The sequence below is a fragment of the Larimichthys crocea genome, chromosome VIII, assembly GCF_000972845.2.
Source record: "Larimichthys crocea isolate SSNF chromosome VIII, L_crocea_2.0, whole genome shotgun sequence".
NCBI lineage: Eukaryota > Metazoa > Chordata > Actinopteri > Sciaenidae > Larimichthys > Larimichthys crocea.
In genome coordinates this window covers 6172801-6188097 of record NC_040018.1, presented here as the reverse complement: position 1 = coordinate 6188097, position 15297 = coordinate 6172801, and the positions used below count along the sequence as shown (strand labels likewise).

The 15297-nt window shown below is 41.4% G+C and overlaps 1 protein-coding gene across 1 annotated transcript in view; it reads left to right on the top strand.

Moving 5' to 3' along the window:
• The first annotated feature begins 623 nt into the window (after positions 1-623).
• Positions 624-15297, top strand: part of LOC104922755 (protein kinase C-binding protein NELL1) — a 269223-nt gene continuing 254549 nt past the window's right edge. Inside the window, exons 1-2 of the mRNA XM_027281540.1 lie at positions 624-897; positions 1454-1582. Coding sequence (XP_027137341.1) covers positions 849-897; positions 1454-1582 — 178 coding nt within the window. The 5' untranslated portion in view covers positions 624-848. The remainder of the gene's footprint in view (positions 898-1453; positions 1583-15297) is intronic.

The following is a 15297-nucleotide window of genomic DNA, read 5'->3' as shown; positions in this document are numbered from 1 at the left end:
ATGCAGGTAACCCAGACAACCTGACAATGTACACAAATTAGAGACAGGCAGGAGAAGGGTATGATTAATGGTTCTCAATAAGGACAGGCCCCAGAGGAAAGAGGACTGTGGCAGCAGTGCTTATAAATCCCAGGGATTCTCTGAGGCAAGGAGGAGATGGGAGGAGGAGAAGAAGTCGATTTAGGAGCTGGAGGAAGTGATGGGGGGGTGGAGATGCTGTATAAAGCATAGAAGAGATGCAGGACTCCCTTTGTGTGTCTGTGCTATTAGACAAATTCCTCACACAATGCAAACTTGTGCAAGGTGCAGTGTTTTCACACACTTCATAAAACCTGTTCTCTGTCGTCCTCGGCGTTGTTAATTTGTCCCGTGAGACTGGAAATTCTTTGAATAATCTCTGCTGTGACAAATGAGAGCAGCCTACCTATCTATTGCAGAGAATTCCCATATCATCCACTCACCGACTTTCCCTTGAAAAGCCTTTTTCTCACCTCCAAAATTGGAAGTTTCTGTGCTCTGAACGGGGGGAACTTTACAGATAAATGGTCACGAATATTCTCCAAATCTCCGCCTGCAGCCCGGTTTCAAATAGATCCCGAATAAACGCGCACGCATATCGCCCTCGATGCCATGCACCGGCTGCTCGGACGCATTAAAACCTTATAAACTGATCAGATTTCGCAGTGAGAAAACCCCTGCTCCTGTGTTTGTGGACCGTTCCTCTGTTCCTTCACATCCAGGCGAAGTGAGAGCAGCGCACACACAGCGCCAGACGGACCTGAGCGGGTTGGTGTGGATAGCAGCAGAGCGCACGACTGAGGACTCTGTACAGCGAAAGTCCAACACAAATGGATATTTACGTGACTTTGTTTTCCCTTTTCTTTTTTACCAAACCAGGTGAGTAGGACACTCACGCACTGTTATGCCAATGAGGAATTTAGTTGCGAGTGACACGCGCTTCTTAGCATCTTTTTACGCTCCACTATTTGCACCTTGCGCGCAAGAATGTCAGATATTTCTCTTTCTCTCTCTTTGATAATGTCTCCGGACTGCAGCGTGTTATCCTTTTTAACCAGCTCCAGTTTTGTGGAGTTCATATTTGAAAATAGCCAGGATGCAGATGAGCGTGGAAGAGATGACACCTTTTGCTTGAACGTGTGCGCACGGTGCGCCTCGCAGCCCGTGGAGAACACAGGTGTTGGCTGCGGGCAGATAACGGTGCATTTTAGTGGGCAGCGTTCGCGTTTCTATTAAAACTGCGTGACTTCTCCCCCCCCCCCCTCTCTGCAACCAGCCATTTTTTTAAGTAGTGGAATGCACATAAGCAGTGAGCATGTCTGTTTTTAAAAAATGAATTTGAGTTTTAAAATAAATCCTCTCAGCAGGCTGTGAACCCACCGCTTCACACACACACACACACACACACCATCTAACCTTCATCTCTCTCCCTCAGCTTTGGCTTTCGGATCAGATCAAGACTACCAGATTGATATCATCAATGAACTTGACCTGGCAAATGCCACCTATGGAATTACCCAAGTGGCGGGGCTTCACAACATCAGCAAAGCCTTTCTTTTTCGAGGTAATGACACACACAGCACGCTTTCTCCTCACATTAGTCGCGCTGCTCAAGTTCAGAAATGTCTTTGTCTTCTGTGTCATGGCTGCGCGCACACGCACACACACACACACACACGCACACACACACACACACACGCACACAGACGCACGCACGCTCTTTGTTTCATTAGTTAGTGTGAGCAAAGCCACGCACCGCCACACCTTCCCGTGTCACAGTATTAGCTGGGATGCTGAGGCAGAACACTCCGGGGAGCCTCCTCTCATAATTACTCCACATTTAATTTGTCCCAGGCAGCAGATGCTCGGGCTCTTTCCCGGACACACTCGAGCGCACTTCGACTTGTTTCCAATGATATCAGGTGCTGTGTAAATCCCGACAACTGGTGGTTAATGGACACAGGTGTGAGGGACCCATAATCAAAGATAAACGTGGAAGTCCTGATAGAGAGATAAAGCTGATGGACTGCTGCTGTGATATGAACCCTGTGGAGAGGGTTCGAGGTGCGTTGCCAGTGTCACAGGATAACTTTGCTCACTTCTTTCTCTGCAGTCTGGGAAAAACAAAAAACAAAAACGTGCACCTCCTTCCTTTACTGCCCTCAGCTTAAAGCAGAGGCTGAGGGGAAAAAGTGGACTGAAAGAGAGACTTGTTTTAGTTTCAGTCAAGTGGAACCCGCAATAAAAAAAAATGCATCATTTCAAACTTTTTTCTATTAATTTTGTGACAAAATGCATCATTTCAAACTTTTTTCTATTAATTTTGTGACATTTTTTCCATCCTATCCAAGCAGTAAACTGCAAGTCAGTATTTACTGTGAGAGATTCACATTAAATTCTCATTGGAGATGATCATGATGCCCCAGTGCTCTTCCACCATGCACAAAAGTACAATATTGGGGCGAAAACAGTGAGTCCTTTTTTAACTTTTCTGGCATGAAAATATTCAAATTCTAAGATACTGGCACAAACACCAGCAGCCTGAATCCCAAATAAGCAGCGCTGGGTGTTGAGACTCATATCGGCAGAGTGCTGTGTGTGTGTGTGTGTGTGTGTGTGTGTGTGTGGTTTTATTTTCTAGAGTGCTTGGCTCGGTGTGCCACTGGCTCTGTATGAATGAAGGCAGGGCAGTTTGGCCGACACTGCTGAGGTGAAGCTGTCCAAGATTCAAGGCTGGAGGCCATACAGGATACACAACCTCACTTTTTACTTGATACACACACACACACACACACACAGATGCCCACACACTCCTACTCCAAGCTGCTCTCTCCCTATGCTTTCCAAGCTCCAAGGGTCGAGGTGCTGCAGCCAGATAGTGTGGGAAACGGGGGGCTAATCCAGTGGTGGCGGGGGGAGAAAACTGGACGTGTGAGTGCTGGAGAAGATGCTTCTGTTTTGACCTATTTAACACTTTGCATACCCTTGCGCTGCTTTCATGGCCCTGTAACCCAGATGGCTTCACAGAGCATCTGCAGGCAAAGTTACAGCAACTATAAGGTTTAAAAAAAAAAAAAAAAAAAAGTGGAAAAGTTAAGTCTAATAAATGACAGAAACAGCCCATGATTACCCGTCGAGTAGAAGCTGTGCTGGAGCTTCTGTGGCTGATTGGGTCAGTGATTATTCAAGATGATTTATGTATAGTGTATGCAATCATGCCGTGCGCTGAGCTCTATACCATATTTCATCCGTTTGATTGCATAAATTGTGGAGGAACATATTGTGATGCTGGTAAAATGGCTGGAGGAAAAAAAATAAAAGAGCAATGTTGTGTTCCAATTAGTGTCGATAGCACTGAGTGAGAAAGACGGGGCTCTGCCAGTGTCTCTGGCTGGACACTGGAACCAGTCTTTCCAGTCAGGCAGTGATTTACAAACAACAGATGGTTTACATTAGAAAATAGATTTCAGTATCTCCTCTCGTAAGCTCTTAAGCACTTAATGTAGGAAAGGCAGACGATTGCAGGCTCCACTCAGACGTCCTTATCTGGATGTGATCCAGCCTGCGATGAAAAGAAAGAAACATCCTAATAATCCCCCCGCTGTGTGCTGATAGAGGGGGACAAAGCTCAGCTAATTATTAAGATATTTGCATATTTGTCAGTTTGAACTTTTCTTCAGCAGGATTCCTTACATTGTGGGGGGAAACTTCTGTGATTTATTGAATAAAGTTAGTTTGTCCAGAAGGGGGCTGACCTAGTTTCTCATCCTACATTGGAACCCAGATTGTCAACCTCATTACTCAGACCCCCCTCTGTCCCAGTGTTGATTTAGATTTAAAATTCTTCTAATGGTGATTATCAGTTTGTATTTCGGTATCCCACTGTGGATACATGTTGAGTTTGTTGATCCGTCAGAGTCAACTATCTCGACTTCAAACACATTCTGGCACTTCAGTCACTCCAAACTCTCCTCATCAGACTGCTAAAAGGGTGCTCAGTTCTTGGAAATGCATGTATGATATTTTATGAATACCTGGCAAACTATAAAATGGGTTTCCATGGAAGTTGGTGCAGACATTCTCGGTTTAACGAGAAAAGGTTCTCTGACTTTGCTTATCTTTTCATCAAAGCATCTAGCCTAAGAACCAACAAGGTAAGGTTAACTAGTGGTCTTCAAATTTACTTATAGTCTAATATCTGAATACGATTTGGACAAGGTCCGATTAAGGTCCAGAGTCAGATCTCAGTGTAATTTGGTCCGGCAGGGGCCCCTCAAGTTTCAGGACTTTGTGTCGATATGTGAAATAGTCGAGTTGATTCAAGTAGACTTGTCCAGCTCTGATCACAAGGTACGTCAAATTGATCACTGGATAAAAACGGTATTTTTGACACCAGTCCAGGATTGTGAAATATGGATTGTAGAGGAATATGACATGTTTTGCAACTCCTTTCAACTGTGATTGCTCATTAATTGGTGCCACATCATGCCGCTGCCAGTTTTGGTGTTCATCTCTATTTGGATGTGTGCTGGTTGACCTAATTTTGAATGGCATCTAATTATATCTGATCTGTTTGAACAGAGTCTGACTGTCCTTTAGATTCTTCGGGTCTGATGTTTTCTTTTACGTATTTATACGCAGAGTACTTCAGTAGTAGTAACAGCAAGAAGGTTCCTGGTTCAAACTCTGGCATAGTGACTCTTCACATTCTCCATGTGTCAGCCCTGTGATGAACTGGCGACTTGTCCAGGGTGTACCCCACCTCTCGCCCAATGCCAGCTGGGATTGACTCCAGCCCCCTTATTATAGGATTATGGAGAATGGATGGATATTAGTCGGTTTTACATGAGTCTGTTTCAGATGGACCTATAGGTCAAGTTGATGAAAGTTGAACAAGACCCTTTGAGCGACCATCTAATCGCTTATCCTGATCAGGGTCATGGGGGCTGGACCCAATCCCAGCTGCCCATGGGGATCTCACACACTGAACAAGTCGAGTCAGTTCTTCACGCTCACTTTCACACCTACGGGCATTTTAGAGTCACCAATTAACCTATTAAGTGCATGTCTTTGGACTGCAGGAGCAAGCCAGAATACCCGAAGAGAACCTGCGCAAACACAGGGAGAACATGGAGCCTTCATGCTGGGTGGCAACAGTACTAACCAATGCACCACTGTGCCACCACTTTATGCAATCAAGTCTGAAAATTTCGAGTTGAGCCAGACTAGCTGGGTCTGAGATGTCCTCTAATGACCAGTGTACAGAGAAAGCCTTTTGATTTATGTAGCAACATGACCTTTCCCTTAATGTCAAGCATAAAGAAAAGAAAAGGTCTTTCTTTATTTCTTCAGGATTGCTAGACCAGCTGACATGACATATATACTTGATTACCAACCTACCTGAAATCTCGTTTCGCTAACTGCCATATCATTTTTAAGTATTAACAGTTTTCAAATAATTTCAAGTAGTGTTTCATGTCTTGTTTCTTTCTTGTGAGTTTGCTATTTTCTTTGTTTCAATATTCTGACCATTATTTATTTTTTTCCCAAGTTGATTATAATCTATAGGTTATTTAAATTATATAAACAACATTGCGACAAACAGAAACCCAGCTATCTGTGAACATGCCTAGTCAGTATAGATCCCTCTCTTCTACACTGAGTCTCTTACTCAAAATCATTAACGTTAAACAGTTGAATGGTAGCAACAAATACAGCCTTGATCCTGATATGTCTGAGATCTATAAACACACCTCCTATCAGCCTATTAGGCTAATTATCTGAAACATATAGGCTAACAACACTGCAGGCTGGTTTTAGGACTGAAGTGGTCCTTTAATTAACGTTTAATCGACTCTCCTGTCGATTCCAATCAAACAACCCAATTTAAAGCAGACATCCACCCTGAAGCACCTCGCCACTGTCCCACAAGGAAAGATAACTGATGCACACTGCATTTCCTGCTATATATTGTTACATGTTTTAAATGCATACTTGCTGCTATGCATGTGAATAACTGGACTAATGTTATGTAAATGTAAAGTGTACATCAAGATATGTCAAGTTTAATTGCTGAGCAAAACGCCTAAAATGTCAAAACATTAACATGTCAGGTTTCCGTGTCAGTCCGTCAGAATCAGATTGATGCGTTTTTTCTAGTGCTGACAGTTTGCACAGATGTTTGGCAACCAGGCGGGAAGAAATAGATTGCAAGAAAAAAAAATGCAGAGAAATCATTCCAACAACAGCAATGGAAAAATTGACCAGAATGCAATGCAGCAATAATAAACAAGTCTCAACTTTAATGACACCTTTTGAAGGAGCCTTGCTTCTTTGATTTTCCTCCCTTTATCAGTTGAAAGAAACGGCTGAGGGAAGTGTAAATTATATTCAAATGAATATTTTTTTTTTTATGTTTATTCGCTTGTTAATATGAAGGAAGAGCCACAAAGAGCTCACCAATTAATATGTAATGTCTTATTTATTCCGTACAACAAATTAAGTGTAAAAACAAGTTCCTGTTTTGTGCTGAACGTACCTGCAAACTCCTTTCTGTACCGATAAAAGAGACACATATGAAGTGTTGATTAGTGAGCCTAACCTAATGTTTGCATAGAGCCAGCTGCTTCTCCTGTTTCCAATCTTTATGCTAAGTTAAGTTAACCACATCCACAGAAAAGAGAGCGATTGAGCTAACGAGCTCTTGGCCTGATAGGGAATGAGCATGTTTCCCGAATTAACTAATGAATCATTCACTCTGTCTTTGAATGTAGACATGGCATGTTGACAATAAAATTGCAATTGACAAGAGTGAAATTGTTGTTTCCATAGATAGATACTCTGTCTTAAATGAGGTTGCATTTCACTGTGGGTGGGATACCTGCAGTGCGTTGTACTGTGAGCAACAGTTATTCAAGCCTATGATGCAGAAAAGAGTTTCATCAGTGTTGGCACTGTAAAAAGGCATGGCTTATTGCTTGATGATGTGTCAGAGGTTTGAGGTTTGTCCAAACTGCAATAAGCTTTTTCTTTTTGGCATTTCTCTCTCACAAAATGTGGAACTGATCCGCAGACAAAAAAATAAGTGAAAATGTGTCCTGCCTAGATGAAGAGCAACTTATATCGAACAGAGTCAGCGGATTATCGCGATCTTTTATGAATAAGTCAGCAAATCCAGCTACACAATAAAAGCCGATCGGTTAAACAGGATTTACTAAACTACTGAAAGCTGACTCCAACCTTTTTTATAAATGGTGTGACTTTGTGCTAAAGCTTTCCTTACTGTGACATGTGTGACAAATGCAGAATCTAATCTGGTACCGGTTCCATTGTCTGTCTCCTGGTTAAATATAATGTTGTCAGTATTTATCCCAATTACAAACCATGTTTTCTAGCTGTTGCATCAGTTTCCACGTCTAAGATGTGGTTCCATAGGGCTGGCATCAGTGAAACTGTAACTTGCATGAATATCAGGAAGGTTCAAAACACTTGCACTGCAAAACTGGTGATTTTAAAGTTAAACTGTAGATTTTAGTCAAAATTTGAAGACAGGACCTTCAGAAGCATTTCAGATTTTCTGCTATGCCACACAGAGCAGCACGGTTATACAGAGGTCATCACAGAGGTCACCTATCCGAGCACCTTTTCTGGATCATTACACACATGGCTGCAGCTTCTGTTGTTGAACACTAAGAAAAAATATATATTGTGAAAGCTGAAATAGGTGCGTTATGAACAGCAAAATTGACGTCTTTCAAATCGCTCAATTTCTACAATTGCTCACAGCTGAAAAGAGAAAAAAAAAGAATGTTTCTCAAACAAGGGGCCTCTAGTACAGCCAGGACTTTATTAACAGTGGAAAAGCGACAGTAATCAGCAGCTGTTTTACCACGCTGTCCTCTAAAACCCTGACCAAAAGTACAGGATATAGACAACGTAATGTGAACACTTTCAATTACCTACACTGCTACAAGTGTAAATGCCAATGAACCTAGGTCAGTTCTGTTTGTCACATAAAATGTTTTTTTTAGTTAACTTTAGTTAATTACCAGAACTATAAAAAAGGGGCAAATAATCTGAGCCCGAGTCATTATTTTATGTGCCGAAGGCGAACTCTGGAAAAGAGTGTGTTCTGAATGGCCAAAATGCAGAGAGACTGAGCTCACCTTTGAGAAGATTTACAGTGGAGACTATTTATTTTATTTTGTTATACTTAAAGATTAATGAGACTGGTGGTATTCTATAGTTTTCCTTTTACAGATCCCATGAAAGCTATGTGTTCATCTGAATGATTTCCAACATCCCAAACTTGTCTGGGATTATATAATGCAAATGATATAGTTTTGTTGTTAGTTTAATTTAAAGGAATTTCAACAGCTTGGCACTCCAGTTTTTTTTAGCAAATATTACACAATATAAATAGCTGAGACGTGGAATCTAATGTTAGTGGAGGCCAGTGACCACACATTTTATGTATAATGTAGCCATTTAGGGGAACATTCCCAGTGCTCCTGATGGCAAATCAGCGCCTGCTATTCAGTATTTACTGCTGCAGGAAAGAACTGGTCACCCAATGAGGGTGTGCTTGGTTTATGTTTTTTAATAGTTTTTCAAAAATAGTGGAGCAGAAAGGGTCATACCTATCTAATTCTTTGGCCACACATACAACACTTTTTAGTTTTATTTTAATTAATTGATGGTTTGAATCTCTTCATGGGAAAAGAAAAAGAAACACAGACACCAGTTTCTACGCTCACAGGATCAAGAAATAAGACTCAAAACTGTGCCGGGTTTAGAGAAAGAGGTAATTCTCGCTTCTTCTCAGCGAGCTAACAGTACAATAACTACTGTGTCTGTCTCTCCATTTACACATAAAACCCACAAGAGGATGAGACAGGTTCTTGCCACTTCTCCTATGGTTGTCAAAAGTCAATCTGGCAATGGCACAATAGGAAAATCTCAACATGAAATAAAAATAGATGACAACACCCAAACTCCAAATCACATGGCAGAAGAAAAGGTTCCAAGACAGACTTTGTAGGCTTTTTGACAAAAATAAAAACATACAGATGGATGACAAATTAAAGGAAAAACCAAAATAAAGTGATTCAGTAAGGTGTTGAGCCGCTGTCAGATCAGCTTCAATGCACCCCTACATAGATTCTGCTGAAAGTCTGTTGGAGAGAAAACACCATTCTTCTATAAGATATTGCTTCGTTGGGTGTTTTGATGATGGTGGAGAGTGCATTTTAACACTTTGATGCTACATAGGAGTTCATTTGGGTTGAGATCTGGTGCCATAGCATAAGAGTCAAGTTGTTATCATACTCATCAAACCATTCAGTGACCCTTTGTGCCCTTTATGGGTTGGGGAATTGTTATTTTGGAAGAGACCACCCATCAGGATAGAAATGTCCCATCGTTGGGTACATGTGATCACTCAACTTTGTATTGTCTTGCTGTGGCCCTTCCATCTTCGGACACAAGTTAAACCAAATCTAGAGATATGTCTGCTAATCGCTATAAACTGATATCCGCATATGAATGCAGATAACTTCACATTAAGCTGCATCATTGTCAGGCGACAGCCAATGTGCTCCAGGGTTGCATTTCAGCCAATGTGTTCTGCCACATGGACTGTTGCTACCAAAGCCCGCTCAAACGTGACTGGCCAATACTTCTCTGACTATAAACAGAACACAGAATCCATCAGGTGCCAAAAACTTGGTCCCTTGCCTGCAGATTTTTCATTCATATGCAGATATCGGTTCATAGAGGCATTCAGGCCTGTACTGATCTCTTAGTGTATGCCACACAGGCATTCCCTCACTTGCCAAGAATATGGCGAAGGATGACTCATCTGACCAGATCAATTTTTTCCACATCTCTGTAGACCAGTGCTGATGGTTTTTGCTCCACTGAACTCTCAAATGTGCATTCATCTTTGTAATGAGGGGTTTATGCACCGCAACCCTACTATAACATCCCACGTAATTGTGGACAGGCTGAATCTGATAACTTCCGGCAGTGACATTCCTAGTCATCACGATTATGACCACAATTCCTGACCCTGTTCAGTGATGTCTACCGTAAATCTGAATGCATCTAGTCATTATTCCTGTTGAAACACAAGCCAGTTGAAGCTCCTGCCATCCATGCACCAACAATGAATCCTCTTTCATACTCACTCAGATCTTTTCTTCTTGATACAAAATCAGAACTGGGTCTGCTCAGTGTTTTTATCTTGATTGAATGTTAATTGCTTAACGGTGCCATGGAGTGTACCTTAGTGGAAGCCTCTGCACTGGCTTCCCCATTCATTTATTTACGTATTTTCCTTTAATTTGTTACCTGTCTCTAGGTGACACATGCGGATAAAAGTCATCAGTCAAGACTAGAGAAGTGTTTAGAGCTGTAAAAATGCTGGTCTGTAATTGCAGATGGGAAAAAATGATTCTCTAAAGTTTTTAAGGCTGAATTGAGGCTGGTCATGGCGATTACTGCTGATTACAATGATTACTGTCCCAGAATACAGTGAATAAAATAGCTCCTAATTATCTGTAATGGTGTATATTTCCATCTCCCAACCACCAGGGAGTCTGATCTGATACCTCACCAGATGCTGTGTGTATGGAAAAGGCTTTTATGTGTTATAGGGCTATTTCACCACGGTTTAAATCTAATAATTCAACACCAATTGGGTTGTAAAGTCTACATGTCAACACTTAACCAACAGGTAATAAAAAGAAAAGAAAAAGAAAACAGTTGCTGTCACTGTCAGCGAGCTCCAAGAACCTAGAGATGTGGGGAAATCGATAGATGTCTCACCCTTACCCCATGGATCCATTCATTACCACAGCTAGGTGGTGGTGAGTCTGGACTTAGATGTAAGACACAGTCCCACTGGATACCGGCAGTAGTTGCAGAAAACCAGCAGGGGGTTGATGGTTCAGTGAAACCTACCTTTCACTGTGACAGTGTGGCAGTGGTGGATCACGTAATAGTGAGTCTAAATGACAGAATGGCAGGATTACAGTGGTATCTAAAGAAAGGGATTTATGGACTGGTTTGACAAATGTGGGCAAAAGGATCATTGGACGGTGACATGGCTTTTGACAGTGTGGGAGAAGTTGAAGTGAGTAGATCGGCTTTCATTTAGGAGTCAGTGTTCATACATTTTTAACTGCAACCATGTTTTGCCATACCTCTGACATTAACCATACTGTATTCGACATGCGTAGATAGTATACGTACAAAGGAAAAACAAAGATAAAAAGATAGGGTCGACGTGTCGTATGTGTTCCTTAGAGACGTGGAAGAAAAAGAAAATGAGCTGTCATGTGAAAAGTAGTAATCAGCACTACAGTGGAGTGGACAGCTTTGCTTCAGGCTCATTACTGTAACTCTGCGTTCACACATTCGAGCACAAGGTATTATTTTGTCACTACCTTGACACAAAGCGATAGTTCTGGTACGTTGTATTGTAGAAATTAAGACGTATGTAGCTGTTGATTGTAACCTCATTGTTTCACCCTCTTCATCTTAGTGTGAAGGAAAAATGACAGTGGGAACAAAACTGTTTTGCATCGTTAATTTGTCTGTTCTGTAGTAACACAATGCTTCGATATGGCAGACTGTGTTGATATAAAAGGTTTCGTTCTTGGTATAAAAAACACACAGTGATTATACACTAATGCGTATTGTTTTGTATATAGAGCTCCCTAAATCTCACACACTGGACCTTTGAGCAAATCATTTACATACTAGTTTGAACAGCACATGAGGACGTAGTTGATTTCCCACTGCACAGTTTGTTTTCCTGAGCACAGCTCAAATCACTTTTTTTTTTTTTTTTACCTTGTGTTATGTATGCATTGTTGAAAATCTTTTAATACCACAATGCTGGCAAGACTGATTGGCATTGTAGTTCTCTATCTCCACTGGATGTGATCCCAACTCCTCTTATGGAGTAGATTAGTAAACAACTGTTTCTGCTGGCATTCAGAAGAGCACAACTCACTGTTGAGAGTTGTTGCTCACATTGCATCAGAAGACATTAGCATAAAGTTAAGATGTTCTCGACCTCTTCTCCGTGGTGCTGCTGGGTGCCTTTTTATATTGATGTAGCTCAGCAGGTGGTGCCAGGCTGCAAAAAAGCCAGGTCGCATTCACAATGAATAGTGGACTATCACTATCCTGTGGCCTTTTGTTTAATTTACATTTTTTGCTAGAAAATCAAACCTGGAATTTGAATGAATAATGCGTTAGAGAGGCTTTTTGCCTTGTGGCTCTTAATGATTTTGTTGCATCTTCCGAGTCAAAGTTCCATTTCGTTTCATTTTCTCTTAAAAGATTTGGTACTGTTTTAACATCCATCAGATCTTCTGCTGACAGATTTCTGGTAAACCCAGAGCTACTGTGTATAAATCAATATGAACACTCAGTGGCCCATTTTGGTACCAACTGGGATTTAATCCATCGACTTTGCAACTCTGTAGCGATGGAGTTCATGATTGAATTGATGGCTAGTTATATTGGTCTCTCCACAGATAGACTTTTCATGACAGTTAATCAAAAGACAAATGCCTTGAACCAAACTGTTAGCCTTTATGTCTTTTTAGTATTGCACATTTACCCTCGATTCAACCACGGAGGGTAGAAGGTTAACAAGACAGGCCGATAGCTCCACAGGTTTCCTTTCTTTGGAGCATATCAGCGCTGTGCATGTTACTCCTGTTTTAGAAAGTCAAAATATGCCAATCTTTGATGTGCTCCAGTGAAATGTTATCATGTTTGTGTCAGGCGATTGGGCAGGCAGCAGGTTTGGCTCCACTCGAACGGATCTGTCTGTTCCCTCACGGTGAAGATGAGACTAAGCTGCATGTAACAATATATTTAAAAAAAGGCAAATTAAAGAGCCCAATTTAGCTACTAATTGAAGACGCTGCTGTGAAATTAGACAATAGGTGGTTTAGGAAGAAAAAATAGGTGATGACACACTTTAGAAATCTTGATAAACACAAATAGAGCAGCAGCACAATGTGACCTAAAGAATTATTCTATTTTCATTCCTCGCTGCACCATTCCTGCAGGCTTGGAGTGAATTGGCCAGAAGCCGAGGGGTTTCAGTGAGGTCTCATTTTTTCCTGCATCCATGTTGTTGCTATTTATACCTCCCCCCCTCTGACTGCAGAGCAGAGCTGGGTTGCATATGTCACAGATATTAGAAAGAAAGCCCCATGCCGGCAGACCCAAAAGGCTGTGGGCAGTTCACAGGCTGCAAGCAGCCAAGCCAGGCCATGACTCTACAACAGTCTACAACACACCATCCCAGCCACTGAATCCAATGGAGGCTATCAAACCTTTCATCTTTTATGTATAAGCTTCCTGGCTGTCCTACTGCTGGAGGAGGCGAGACACTGGTCCCACCTCAGAGGAACCTCGGTGGAATTATTCCATCTGAATTATTCATCGTACATGAGGCCGATATCTTTTTAAAGGGACATATGTGTCTCTGTTGCCCCCCTGCTGTCAAATTAAAGGCAGCGTACGTGAACAATGGCAGGACACAAGTGCTTTCAGTTGGATGTGGCAAACATGATCTCATCCGGCACACCCAAGATCTAAAATCCATATAACTGGTCCAGACCATTGTGGTCTCCTGGGAACAGGATCAATAGTCGAGGATTTACTGCAAAGGATATATTTCTGGCATTGAAGCCCTACAGTGAGGCTGCCTCAAGTTGTCGAATTCTCTCCCTCTAGTACTGTACCCTCTGTTCAGGTGTTTAAAACACCTTTGAAAGTGAAAATGTCAATTACGTTAGGGGAAACTGGCATAATGTGTCAACTCCATCCATCCATCCATCCATCCATCCATCCATCCATCCATCCATCCATCCATCCATACATCCATCCATCCATCCATTATCTGTAACTGCTTGGAAATTTAAAACACCTACGGGTAATTTAAAGTACCTGGAGAAGAGGACTTACACAGACACAGGGAGAACATGCAAACTCTACAGAGAAGGGAGGGATCCTCTGACTTTTCCTCTTGCACTATCATCACATCAAATTTTCAACTTGTCCAACATGATGAGCAAATTTAGGACCAAATATCTGCAGAATTATTGACGTTTTCCCTTTGAGTTTTGTACTAATGCTAAAACTGCATAATTAGTCATAAACAAAACAATAGAAAAGGGAGGAACTTTATCACATAACCTATGTAGCAGCATCATTTTCTGCATGGAAGGTTTTCTATAAATAAAGTGCATTATGATTAAGCACATACTTTCCAGACATTCAGGATCAGTTAATGGACATTATTTTTAAGACTGCACTGTCTAGAGTTAAGACATGTGGTTGTAGAAATTGCACGTCTGACTCATCAAGCTCATCCTGGTGTGCAGCACACACACACACACACACACACACATATGCACACACAGAGTAAAGAGTTACAGCTTATAATAATAACACCACATATTGCAGCTCCCTACAGAGTTCAGTGCACAGAAGGAGGCTGGATTTCTGGCTCCTTTTAACGATTCCGCTGTTCTATTTTTACGAGTCAGACAACAGAACTGAGCTGTTTTGTTTATGTTTCGCAGTACCCTCGGATTTTCTGTCTCATGAACAATGCAAGTTAAAAACTGACCGTCTGGAAAATAGTTACAACGGCACATTATCATACACTCAAAGCTCCCTCTAAAGTCTTGTCTCATTATCACACACAGAGAAATGTCATCCACAATACGACGTGCTGATCTTTAAAATCCTCGTCTTCATGACTGGAAACTGGCACAGTAACCTCAGCACGGAGCAATTAAACTCTGTCTATTTTATTGTGAAAAGCGTGGAGGAAGGTGCAAGAATGAGCCTTCAGCACCTCGCCATCTCCATCAAAAGCCTGATATAATTAGCCTCGTTTTGTCTTGCCCGGAGCCATTGTCTTTGTTTTGATGGTATCACAGTCGCACTGTAATTGCATTCACTTTCACTCTGGTGGCTTTATAACCTAACATAGATTGAAATTGGAATTTGTTCTGTGATAACTAATTACAGCTGATGACATTTTGGTACCATTTGACATGATGTCTTCTAATACAGCAGCCAAAACTTATTACCAACAAGAAAAAAAACATCTAATGAGGAATTTTGGACATTTTTAATCAGCCATTTGAGCCTATTACTTTATCCATAAACCTAAAACTGTTAAGAAATGATTACTTCACCCTGAACTCACTGAGAGCTAACAAGTTATTTACACATATA